At 44.4% G+C, this 13,288-nt stretch overlaps 1 protein-coding gene across 5 annotated transcripts in view; it reads left to right on the top strand.

The window, feature by feature from the left end:
• Positions 1 to 13,288, top strand: part of ANKS1B (ankyrin repeat and sterile alpha motif domain containing 1B) — a 693,028-nt gene that overhangs the window by 613,768 nt on the left and 65,972 nt on the right. For all 5 annotated transcript variants that reach the window (XM_087814846.1, XM_087814845.1, XM_087814848.1 and 2 more), the window contains 2 exons: positions 7,304 to 7,411; positions 9,392 to 9,571. In XM_087814846.1, the coding sequence (XP_087670972.1) occupies positions 7,304 to 7,411; positions 9,392 to 9,571 (288 nt within the window). The remainder of the gene's footprint in view (positions 1 to 7,303; positions 7,412 to 9,391; positions 9,572 to 13,288) is intronic.

The following is a 13,288-nucleotide window of genomic DNA, read 5'->3' as shown; positions in this document are numbered from 1 at the left end:
GATAGATAGATAGATAGATAGATAGATAGATAGATAGATAGATAGATAGATAGATGATAGATAGATGATAGATATATAGATAGAGATGATGATAGATAGATAGATGATAGATAGATAGATGATAGATGATAGATAGATAGATGATAGATGATAGATAGATAGATGATAGATGATAGATAGATAGATGATAGATGGATAGATGATAGATAGATAGATAGATAGATAGATAGATAGATAGATAGATAGATAGATAGATAGATAGATGATAGATGGATGATAGGTGGGTGGATGGACACATAATAGGTAGAAATATATACACACACATTCTAAAAATACTTTTTCAACTACTGGATTGAGAACCCTGGAGGACTGGATATTTTTTCTTCTTCGTGGCTCACAAATTGCATAGCATGGTGATTATATGTGAAAGACATTCAATAAATTTTTGTTGCATAAGATTATCATTGACCCTTGAGCATCACAATGCAAAGGTGTTAAAGATCACGTAGCTAGAAGAAGAGTGAGAGAAAAAAACACGTAGCGTGACCTTCTGCTTCAGAGGTCCTCCCGTCCACCACACCCGTGCCAGACATGCAGTATTACATTCCAAGAAATAAGAGAGAAAATGCCACAGTCGGAAATCAGATGCCATTTCAAACGAGGATTGCCGGAATTGCGGGAGTGGAGACTGGATGGCACCCTGGCACGTCTGCCTGGATGCTCTCAGGTGGAAAGTGTTTAGAAATTATAACCAGGGAGGGGGAAATATTTCGATTTAATTGCAGTTTTAGGTCTGCAGATGAGAGCAAGGCAGATAAGCTTCGTCCTGGACTTCCAGTCTGGGTGTCCCTGTCGGCCAGCCAGCCTCGCAACGCCTGCAGTTTTGCTGGAAGAGGCCCCTCTGAAGCCCCACGAGCTCTCTAGACTTGCCTGGGAGCTGCTGGCCTTAGTTGGCAAGTATCTAGAAAGGGAAAGGGGGGACAGTCTACCCCCTTAAAATGGAAGGGGGATTCGGAATGCAGACGAAGCTGCTTCATCCTCAAGACCATTTAAATAAAAACAAAATAAAAATCTCTCCCTACGTGAAAACCCAGAAGTGAAAAGGCACCACGATACCGAGGCCGGCTCATGTGCTCGGTGACGCTGCGTGTGGAGCCTCTGGAGGGTTCCAGCTACATGTGTTAGTTCACGTCTGTCAGCTAAATCTGAACTCCAGAACATAACAAATGCAAAAATGTGACACCGAGGAAGATTATGTGGATTTGCCATTGTCCCTGGAGGACTCCATCCAGCCGGCAATAAAAGGATTGAGGTTTCATGCGGAACATGGAGTCAGACTGTCGCTACATGACTTTCCTTCGAGACTCGTGCGTTCTTGCAGTTTTCGCTGGTGTTTTTCATATCGTGTCTATGCGACCATGGCAGAGAAAATGGAAATTGTAGGTTGATGGGATATTTTTAAGGATGTGGAATATTTCATATCTAGAAAAGAACCACAAACTAAGTTTCCAACAGTAAGGGGAGTTAGTGAATTATGACATGCTTCTCTAAAGTGATAATATGGTAATATGGGGTTACTTAAAATGTCTACTGAGAGTTGAATATGTAGGAAAGCTCATCAGCTTTCATACTGGATGAGAAACTTAAGGTGAAAATTGCACTTACATTATGGCCACTACAGAACGTAATCATGGGGGGACAGAATGAAGGGAAATACACCTAAGTGCAAATAGCCTATGGATACCTCGCTCTCTTATTTGTTTTTTTGTGTTTTCTGTCTCTGCCATGGGAAGCCATTATTGTTATTATAATCAAAATGTTAATTTATAAAAAGCAGATGAAGAAAAAAACGTGTTTTATTTCCATCACCTTAAATTTAGCATGTTTGATTCATGGCACATTAAATTTTAAAAGGAGTAAAAGGTCTAAGTTCGCTGACTTCCCGTGTCGCTGTGACACATAGTCTGATGTGAGTTGTTTGATGCAGGGATGCTGTCGTGATGTCGAGCAGAATTCCCACAGCTGAACCCAGAAGCACAAGTGACGGTGACATGTTATGGCGTTGCCACCCAGCACAGTTCTTCTGTTACCCACATTTGTTTCTGAAGTTCTCCTGTTTAATTGACACTGGAGAAAATTTGTTGAGGTAGTGACTCCTCTGATGAATGGATACCAATATGCGGCAGGCCCTTGTTGTTACAATATCCCTTGCCTTTGATTCACAAATCAATATTCTTGTGATAGTTGGAGGAAAAATCATTAAGAAAACGTGTAATAACTTTCATTTCTTGGAACTGGGCAGCTGGCACCACATTCTTAGGCTCATGTGTACAATAACTTTTTCTTAGTTAATGGTTTGACAACGTAGTTATTTGTGCCCAATCTCTCCAAGTTTTCCCTTTGAATTCTCTAAATAATTTGTTGCAGAAACTCAATATTGTTTTTTGAGTTGTGTCAATATCTTAGAATAACTAAACCCCCACTAGATTGCCATTGCTATACCTTTTACTCCCATTGGCGTTCCCTGTGCAGGCAGTTAACTTTCACCCAAACAATAATGAAAACCCTACAGAACTTTTCTCTGCCACAGTAACCATTGCTTTGGCTCCTTGAAAACTAAATGTTTGTAAACTGGTCATCAGTCCTGGTGCCTGGGGTGGTAGGATTTTACTACTTCCCCATGATCTCACTCAAGGCCTTTGGACTTGACTTTCCCATCATGACTATCTTTCTTTGAAATACTCTGTTGTTGTCTTGCTGATTGAGTCTCATGTTGTTGACTTGGAAGTGCTGAAGCGAAATGTCACCCTCCCTGCCACTCTACTATTAGCCAGCTTGGACTGAATCCTGGGTTGATGAGGACTCCCTGTCCTTAGTCTTTACCAGTTTCCCCCACTCTCTGAAAGAGCATTCCTATGAGACCTTTCCTAAGCCTCAATGGACACATCCTGCTAACGGATGCACATAATAAATGGAGGTAAAGCACAGATGCTCACAGTTCAAAGCCGTGGCGGCTTGCTGCTGAGATGCTCGGTGCGGTTCCCAGGGAAGGAGCTTGGGGGGCCACTCTTAGATGCCCGGCTGCAGCTGCCTCTAATGGCCCCCTGCAAGCAAACACTGAACACTATTTTCAGTTTTCACCTTTTTGCATAAAGTAAAAATCCTCTTTAGATTTCTTTCAGTTAACAACAGGAACTAATAATGTAGGTCTGTCGTAAAAGCAAAGTGTCATAAAGCGAACTTTGGAAAAGCGGAGGACACCTGTGTATGCATCTCACAGGGATCTGCCTGATCGCCTTTGGCCTGGCTTTCCCACTGCTGCACGCCTCATCCGAAACTGAGGCCGTATGATTCTGATGTTTTCCAGATGGTCACGTCCCAGTATAAATGCTTGGGACATGGCAACCCAAAATAAAAAGGACCACCGTAAGATGCACCATACGGTATAAACAATAGTGTAGCTGAGGTGTAGAGGTTAAGACCACGAAGACGAGCATGGTGAGCGGGGAAGAGCAGGCTGAGTCAGGTGCAAATCCTAGCATGGTGCCGGTTAGCAACCTGACCACAGACAAGGAGCTCAGTGTTCCTGAGTCTCAGGTTTTGCATCTCTAAGATGGGAATGACAGTGCTATTTTAAAGATGAAATGAGATGTTTATACACATATATAATGCACTTGGCACAGTTTCCAGCACAATTAGAACATAGAACTAGAACATAGCAAGTGGTCAGTAAGTAATAGTTATCATCTTCTGTGAAATGGGATCATTTCTAATAAATAAGGAGAGTTACCCAGATGTTCTTGATATGAATCACCACTCTGTGTTAAGTTTTTCATTCTATCTCTCCATCTATCCATCCATCCATCCATTCCTCCCTCCCTCATCCATCCCTCCATCCATCCCTCCCTCCACCCATCCCTCCATCCCTCCATCCATCCATCCATCCATCCATCCATCCATCCATCCATCCATCCATCCATCTGTCCTCTTCTGGGTAGTTCTGTGGAGGAGACAGTGTGGAGCTGCAGTGAATGGCTTGGTGTACCCCCTGTCGGAGATTAAATGGTGTGCATGGAAGAATAGCATACATTCATTTAGATTAGGTCAAGGCTTAAACAAATAGCTAGAAGCTAGACCCATTCCTATCACTATGTATCACTTCAATCGGGGCTTTTCCAAGGTGACCCGCATCTCTTCGTGCAAAGCACAGCGAGTCTGTTTGACATGACCATGAAAATACCCAGGTCTCTGTTGTTCTGGGGCAGGATTTCTGTGCCTCCTTTGGGTCCATCGGCTGGAAGAAGCACACCAGGAAGCTTTCCTCTTCTCCGTGCCAGGCACTGTGCTGGTTATGCTCACAATTTCATTCTTGGTCTTCCCAACGACATTTGAGATTGGCATGAACTTTCTCTCTTTATAGGTGAGAGAACGGAGACCACCGGAGTCAGGTCACTTGCCCACAGTTGAGTTGTGAGAGAGTAAATCAGAAGCAGCTAAGGAGGTTGCACCCACTCAGTTTTACCAGTTATTTGTTGTTCGGTATCTGTTATTTGTTGAAATAATTTTCGATGTCTGCATTACTATGAAAAGCATTTCTTAGCAGGATTCAGGAGCCTGAGGTGGCACCATCAGCATCAGATCCAATTACCTACAGGGAGAAAGGCAGTGGGATTTTATGGAAGGAATTTATATCCAATAGAAGCCTTTGGCAAAGTAATTGAGAATAAGAATAAAAGGGATCAAGAAAATATAGTGTTTTTAGGCTTACAAAATACATTTCAAAAGGGTAATGTGTTTTTCTGAAATGGGAGAATTCTTTGATCTTAATGCTTTAAAAAAAAACACGCAAAAATGTAAAAGCGTTTCTCTGGATCATATAAACAGTGTCGCCTGCAAATAAGCAGCAGCAGGGCCACACTTAGTTAGCATATTTGTAAATCATCTGAAAGAAGGAGTTTATGGTCAAATTCCAGATTTGCAGAAACTGCCAAGCTCCTCCAGGTAGTGAAATGCCACGCTGACTAATATTGATGCAGAGAGTACACGGGGCTTTGTGAGTGGGCAAAGGGATGACAGATGGGCTTCTGTGGGGACAACTGTAAGATAAGGAATTTAGGGAGAAATAATTCAAAGCATCTTTCCAAGATCAAAGGGCTTTGAACTATCAACTATAACAAAATTAAGAGATTTTACGATCAGTGTCTGTGTGTGTCTCTCGTGATCCCCACTGCAGCTAAAAGGCCAGCCAGAAATCAGATGTGCTTAAAAAGGGCATTTAAAAGAGGATTAATGCCCTGGCCCGTTTGGGCTCAGTAATTAGAGCGCTGGCCTTCAGACTGAAGGGTCCTGGGTTTGATTCCAGCCAGGGGCACATACCTCGGTTGCAGTCTTGATCTCCCACCCCAGCCGGGGGGGGGGCATGCAGGAGGCAACCAATTGATGTGTCTCTCTCACATTGATGCTTCTTTCTCTCTCTCTCTTCCACTCTCTCTGAAAAGCAATGGAAAAAAGATCCTAGGGTGAGAATTAAAAAATAATAAAAAAGTTAAAGGGGATTAAAGCAGAAAATAGTATCCTGCTCAAATGCAAAGCCATGGCTCACTTATACCTGGAATATCGTGAGCAATTTTTTCAACACACCTTAAGCAGTTGCGCTAGGGTAGGAGATGGTGCAGAGGAAGTGAACTAAAATGACCTATGGGGAGAGGACCTGCTTTACGAAAACAAACTGCAAAGATTGGGATTCATCAGCCTGGAAGGATGAAGGTTTCTAAAATCACTGGGCTGTGGGTGCATGTGGATATTTGAGTTTAAGCACTCGTTTAAAAATCTAAATAAATTTAGACAGGAAAGCCAATAAGCTAATTGACAAATAGGCAAATAAAAATTCAAGGTAGCATAGAATGAAATGCCCAAAGAAAAGCTCACCCCTCACCCTTAAAACTTGAAAAGAGAGAAAAAAATTTTTTTAATCATTTGCAAAATGGGTACTATACTTTGGGAACTGGTTACCCAAAAAGAGTTGTTGGAACGGCACGTGGGCAGGGAATAGGGTAAATACATTTCTCATGAATGCATTTATATGTTTTATTAATGTTTGGAGATCTGCCCAAATTTTGCAGTTTACCTTGGAGTAGAACAAGCTTTGAAATCAGCAAACCTGATTCAAATCCCTGAGCCACCTCGTACTAGCTCTTGGATAGGGAGCTTAAGCACTCTGAACCTCTGTCTCCTCATCTGTAAAGCAAGAAGAACCCCTTCCAGATAGGGGTGTTGGGAGGACTGAAACGGGCAGCAGGTGCAAAGCCCCAGGAAGGGCAGGGACCGAGGCTCTTTTCAAATCTTGGCTGCCTTTGTCATCGCTTGTCCAAGGTGCCCTTTGCAGCATTGTCAGACTTAAAATCCCACCCCGGGGAGACCGTGAGTCCCCCAGGTAGGCAGCGCCTGATTATAACCCTACTTTGCTACTTTTATCTATATTAACATCCACTCTGTCCTATTCATTGAGCCCTTATTATTGCAGGCATCACTTTAGGAGTTTGGGAAATAAGCCATAAAGATAACCAATGGCCCTGCTGTCAGGAAGCTTCCCTGGGGGAGGGGGCACACAAACACTAACCCTGTAAGGTCATTTCTGAGAGTGATAAAAAGAGGAACACAGGGTAGAGAGAGCGTGATGGGGTTGAGGGCACAGAGCTTTCAGTGAGGAGATGTGGAGTGGCCTTTGTGAGGAGATGACACTTGAGCAGTGTCCAAAGGCATCATGTGACAATCTCAGGGGGAGCCTTCTGGACAGATGAACAAACAGGGGACCCCAAGGTGAGAATGCGTACGGAACATTCGAAGAACAGAGAAGGCCAGTGTGACTGAGCTCTTGAATGGAGGGGACAGAGGCAGGGACACAGACAGACAGTGGGCACGTAGCCCTGTCGGGCCCGAGGCCAAGTCAGGACTCAGGTTTTATTCTAGGAGCAATAGCAAGCGATCAGAGTTCAGCTGCTTAGGAGGCTGGACTCGTGCTTTTGAAAGGTCTTGTGGGGCTGGGTAGACACCGCGACTCGGGGCAGCCTGAGTAGAAGGGGCACCGTCTCCGCTCCCCCCCCCCCCCCCGCACTCTGCCACCCCCCACTTTTTCCTCGGTATTTCTGTCTTCCTGGACTCCCAGGCTCACACGATTTCACACATCTGTCACGGGGCAGAGGTAGCTTTGCACAAATCTCCTTTCGCTCCTTCATCTTTTAGGACCATACAGAAATTATTTTTCTCAAATGAAATATTTAACCCAAATGTATGTTCATTTCAGGTTTTAAAAATCAGTTTGATTGGCCACAGGAAACGGATTTTGGCATCTCTGGGAGACAGGCTGCACGAGGACCCGCCGCAGAAGCCCCCTCGCTCCATCACCCTCAGGGTAAGTGCTCAGGACATTCATGTTTTTCTCCTCTCTTATCCCCAGAATTTATTTTGGGCAATAAAATGAACTGACTGAACGAATCAGGAAGTACGGGCTGTTTTCCACATGGCCTACCCTACCCGTATGAGAAACAACCTCCCTTCCGATTGTGTTTTGTGAGACAAGATTTTTCTCTCTCGATTGGTTAAATGGATATTTTCGAGATTTAGATACACATGAGACAAGCCTCCACCCTTAAGGAGCCCCTCCCGCACTGCCATCCCACACGCCCGTCTACACCAAGAGAGAGGAAATGAGTTTTCTGTCAGATTCCTCAAACCCACAGAAAGGAAATCGAACAGAGGCCACAGTTAAGTGAAGATCAATTTGAAATTAACCTTCGGGTCTTCTGTTTTATGAAGTAAATATTGCTCAGCTTTACCCGCTTAGAAATTAAGGATAGAGAAGCTAGAACTCTATTTAATAAATGATTTCAGCTATATTTTAGAATTATGAGGGTAGCAAAACTAGAGAGAAACCCTAGATGTGGGAGAGAGGGGGAAAGCAGAGAGAAAGAATGAGGGATGACTGCCAGGCACAGTGGAGCGGGGAGGAGCCGCCCGTATTCCCTGGGTTTCCTGGGGCCTCTAGGAACTTTCCTAAAATTCATCAGAAAGCTGGGCGCTCCGCGAGCGGCTGGAGAGTTCCAACTTTGTGCTCTCTGTTTGGCCCCGCACTCGCGTGCTCCTGATTCCCTTTCTGCAAGTGTCAGAAAAGGTAGCGATAATGCCCGATGAACACCGCGTGGCACCCGGGCGGCAGGGCCAGCGAGGACATGCGGTCCAGTGCCTCTCGCCAGGGAGTTTCAGCAAACAGCGTAACTGCTGGCGGCCTAGCAGGGGGGCGGGCGGGAGAGGGCTGTTAAGATGTGAGTCTGATTCCGTTTTAAAGAAGAAAATGCACAAAGATCTCGGGAAATGAGAGAGAATTGGCTCCAGGAGGGACCCCTTAGGAAAAGTGATGATTGGGGCAGCTGGGCGACAATGGGACATTTGGAGGCTAGTTGGGAGCTTTTGAGGAGCAGTGAAAGTGGAAATCGGACCTATTTTCCTCCCTTAATAAAAGGAGCTTCAAATAAATTGGGAGGAAAATGGGGCTAGAAAGGGATTATTGTCTTGCCCTTGTTTTGCTACACCGAACGGGAGAAAGATGTAGGCACCATCAGTATAACCGCCCTAGAATGACTGTTCAGAGGAGTCACTCCCTGCCACGTACTGGGCTCTTTCCTCCCCCTTCTGAACCCGTCCCTCTGACTCCCTGGGAGAGATTCAGGAGAACAGAGATTCCCGAGAAAAAGTGCAGAACCTTACTTAGTCAAAACCTGCGGCGGGGGGAGGAGGGTTGGGAATGAGCACCCCCCCAATGCTCCTCTTACGGGCACACACTAGGCCCACCTGCCGGCTGCCCCTTAGTCCCTTCTGGCCAGTTTCCCCCAGCTTGTCATCTTTGCCATTGAAAGTCAATATATGCACTTCCCTGCCATCTATACATGTGACATGCTCTGTTTCCTCACTGTGTCTTCTTCCCCACCTGATGCCAGGCCACTGTCTGATGGAAAGTCAAGCCCCATTGGTTCCCATTTAGCTTTCTCGACATGGCATCTACCATGGTGAGGACACAGCTCCTCCCCTTGTAAACACACGTGATCGTGTCAGCGTTGCCCGACGTGTGTCCTCTCCCCTGAAACCAGCTGGTTGAAGAAAACAGCCTGACTCTTTATACTTGAAACCTTTGGCCTGAAATACTTAGGGGGGGGAGGTATTGACTAGATCATGCCATTCATAAGACGGTGGCAGGCCATCCATTCCTTGGCAGTTGATTCGAAAACGAGTCCCCACCCCCGCAGCCTGTCTTGTCAGTATTTCACTATTTTGCAACCAGAGGTTAGGCGCAAAAAAAAAAAATGTGGTATTTACTTCATGATGTATTTCCATTCAGGAACCCAGTGGTAATCACACTCCTCCTCAGTTGTCTCCATCACTTAGCCAAAGCACTTACACCACTGGTGGCTCCCTAGACGTTCCTCACATTATCATGCAGGGCGATGCAAGGAGGAGAAGAAATGAAAACTACTTTGATGATATTCCCCGATCAAAGCTGGAGAGGCAGATGGCCCAGGTAAGGTGTTAAAAGCCTCTGACGTTTTTTGCCTTTCGCCCGTATCGGGGAATGCGTTCTAACACTGAGCGATAGCTGCCGGTGCCTGTCGTCCGCGCCAGCCGGAGTTTTACCATGTTACGCCATGGCTTTTATTCCCTGCTCACTTGACCTAGATTGAAACAGACCTTTCTGGGGATGGAAGGTACACACAGATCCTTGTTATTTGTTCTTGCTGGAGAAATTATATCCGATCTCATTGCATCCAGAAAAGCCTTTGTCCTAAAGGGAATTATTACCGGGCAAGAATCAAATCATAATGAAATCGAATAATAAAAGTCTAAGTTATCGAACGTGAATTGTCTGGGTGACGGGGCGGAAGTCAGGGGAAAGAATTCACTCCGATAATGTTGTTCATTTCCCCCCAAGTTTACATACCTGTATAGAATTGTACTGTTGGGACTAGTTGCGTCATCTCATGTTGTCACCTTGAGTGGCTGAAAATGATGATGCTGCCCGACACTTTCGACTGAAGAGAGCCATCTGTCACGTTCAGACCCTCCCCGTTGTTTTCGGTACGGACGTCCATGTGTCTGGCCTGTCCTCAGAGGGCAGCTCAGAAACTCTAGTCAGCCCTAAGGAACAGCTGCGCTGTTGCTAAAAGCACGCTCAGGTGGCCAGCGACCCTGCGGTTCAGCCCCAAGGTCAGAGATGCGGGTTTGTGGGCAACGACTGGCACTTTCGACTCCTTCCATCCTCACTCTAGGTTCAGACTGATGTGTGGAGAGGCTTCTCTAGGCCTCTCACACCTAAGATGAAAAGTTTGAGGTGAAAATTTGACTGTAATTGCTTCGCCTCGGTCGTTAAATATTTTTCTCAACGGTTTGGTGAGCTTCTGTTTTTAAAAGCCTTTGGTAAACATTCTGCCACTCACAAAAGAAAAAATGTGAAGAGAGTGTTCTGGAAACCATGGTTATTCTGCCTGCAAATGCCCTGGGAAGAAAGGACCTGATATATTGCGTCTCCTCTTCACGCTCTCAGTTCTGAATTGTTCTCAGAGTTCTTTGTGCAGGGAATGGCAGTGTTGGGATTATGGAGAATCCTTTGTTGAAGGGAGATGGACAATGCAGGAGAGACAGGAGAAAAATAATTTTTCCTTTCCCTCTGGTTAAGTATTGTCTTTTAATCTTTATTACTGTTTTCACTGATGTTCTTTTAAATAAAGAGTCTCACAGCCTTTTTCCTCAAGCTGTTCATATGTTTCCTGCTACTTGTTAGAATTTGTGGATCACGTATGTGCTTAAATCTCTCTAAAGACCGCATTTCAGAGACATGGTGCGTTTGCACCTTGAACCATGTATTCTCTATGTATTAATACAAACGGGGTCTTTTCCGAACCCTCCTCTTTGCTGGGTAAGGAAGGACTGTGTGTTGATGAACGTTATTGACTGTGCCGACTTCAGGAACAGAATCGCCTAACTCAGCTGCTCATAGAATTTATGAAATTTCTCCACATGGTAGTTTTTTCAAACTGGAAATTAATTACCCTCCCTCCTATGGATGAACCCTCAGAGGTACTCTAGCAAGATTGCTCCCTTACTTTCTTTATGAGATTCACAAGCTGGGGCACTGGTACCCTTTGAATAGCCTGGGTCTTTTTCTTGTCACTCCAGTCAGAATCCATCACTTTCGGGATTTGTCTAGCCCTTGAGAAAATTGAATGAACTTGTCTCTGGCCAGGTGAGAAGGGCCCAAAGGCAGAGAGAAGAGGTAGACAAGCGGCTGGGTGGGGCGTGTGAGCCGCGGAGGGTCTGTGAATGTGCCCATTCGCCTCACCTGTACAGCTTACAGTGAGCAAGTGACTGACTGTAGACACGGGCCTCCGTCGGCACCCAGGAGCTTGTTTAAAGCTTCCTAAAATCCTGCTGTTCAATACAGCACTTTTCCTGCAGAGGAAATAGGAGGTGGTCCTGCAAGAATCTGATCGATAAGGAAAGGCATTCCGGGATTGGCACTCTTTAGGTTGTGTTAATTGCAGCCTTTTATTTGTTTGCTTTAAGAGTGTTTCCTTGTCTGGAAATGCCAAAAAATCAGGGAGAAATGAACACGTATGTACCTCTTTAAAATAGTGAAACTTCAAAGATTTTAACCTGACAAGGTATTAGATAGTCCATTATTTTGTTGTCAAACAGTTTTATTTATGTGACTTTTCCACCATTTGACCACTCAGTTGATGTTTTTTCCTTTATTTTTCCTTTTTTTTGGTCTTTTGCTATAGTAATTTTTAGAATTCACTTGCTTTTTTAAAACCTGTTCTACTCTCTCCAGACCACATTCTTTCTCAAAGTTATGTGCTCAGCCAATAAAGCTGAGTCTCCCTGAAGGCTTGCACTGGCAGTTAAAACCCAGTGAGCAAGCAGCGGGCGCACCTCCTGCCCACCAGGAGCCCAGTGCCAGCGGGGCTCCCCCAAGGCCTTTCTCCCCAGAGGCTTGCTGGCGTTCGCCTACTGCCTGCCTAGCCAGCCTGTTTCTTTCTAAGTCGCTGACGTCCATCTTCAGGGTTCCTTTCCTGTTGCTAAAAGAAAGGAAAATGCAGTTAAAAGAGAATCACCAAGACAGGTCCATGTTTTCAGAAAACGCCCTACTGTTTCAGGTTTATCTGAGCCCCCACCGGAGTGACCTGGACTTCCAGCCGTAGGCCAGAACCTGTAAGCTCCTGGTGGCTGCAGGAATTCACAGGAGTTTTGCCTTCCTAAGGTCTGCTCCACAGATGCTTGGAAATGCTTCGCTTAACTTAGAAAAACAATGCTGAGAGTTAAATTAAGACAAATTTAATGTCCATTCCACCCATTAAGCTCATTTGTTGGCAAATACTTTTAAAAGGTAACACTAGAGTGGTGTTTAATTACTTGTTTTCCATTTAAACCAATATTAAAGTGACCTGTCTTGGAATACAGGTGGTTTTCAAATATTGTGGCTATTGTTTGCTTTTATTCTGATAAAAGCAATATTCTACCTCAAATTGTCTTAAATCAATATGTGGGAAACAAAGCTGAGTTTAGTACTAATAGGATTTGCAATGATGTAAACACATCTAAACAGCAGGTTTCCTGTTACGCTAAAAACACAGCTTTTTGAGCCTGTAATTCTAAATTAGACACATTAGCTCGGAAGTGCTGAAATATTCCCCTATCTTTATACGCCTAATAAAGAAACGTTGCTGTCACATTTATATAATAATACCTTCATGCAGGTAGAGCTTTTAACTTTCAAAATACCATCACATCTGTTATCTCATTTTAGCACAAACAAGGTATCCCACACAACCACTGATGTGCGTGTGGCATGTGGCAGATCGGCTTTTAAGTCGAGTGCTGTGGGGATGAGATAGTACATGAAAATACAGAAAAAGTATCAGAAGGAGGAAAAAGATTTCCAGTATTTACAGCCTGGCTCAATCTTTAGAAATGTTCTTGAATGATATTTAGGAGTCGAAGTACTCTTAGAATGAATACTAAAGGAGAGATGGAATTAATAACGTTTAGAGACCACTTTCTGCAAGGTCATGGAAAAAGGAAGGAGAGTTCCCTGGTGCGGAACTTCAAACCATTTATAGAAGTCCCCCATTTATGTAAGATACCTATGGAAAAGTGAAATAATACTTCTGTTTTCACAAAATAAAAAAACTTCTAAACAGGAATAGAAATGCATATTTTTGCACAAACTTTGGCTTAATAT

The sequence above is a fragment of the Miniopterus natalensis genome, chromosome 2 (genome assembly GCF_054644295.1).
Source record: "Miniopterus natalensis isolate mMinNat1 chromosome 2, mMinNat1.hap1, whole genome shotgun sequence".
NCBI classification, from domain to species: domain Eukaryota; kingdom Metazoa; phylum Chordata; class Mammalia; order Chiroptera; family Miniopteridae; genus Miniopterus; species Miniopterus natalensis.
This window is presented reverse-complemented; position numbering and strand designations above follow the sequence as displayed.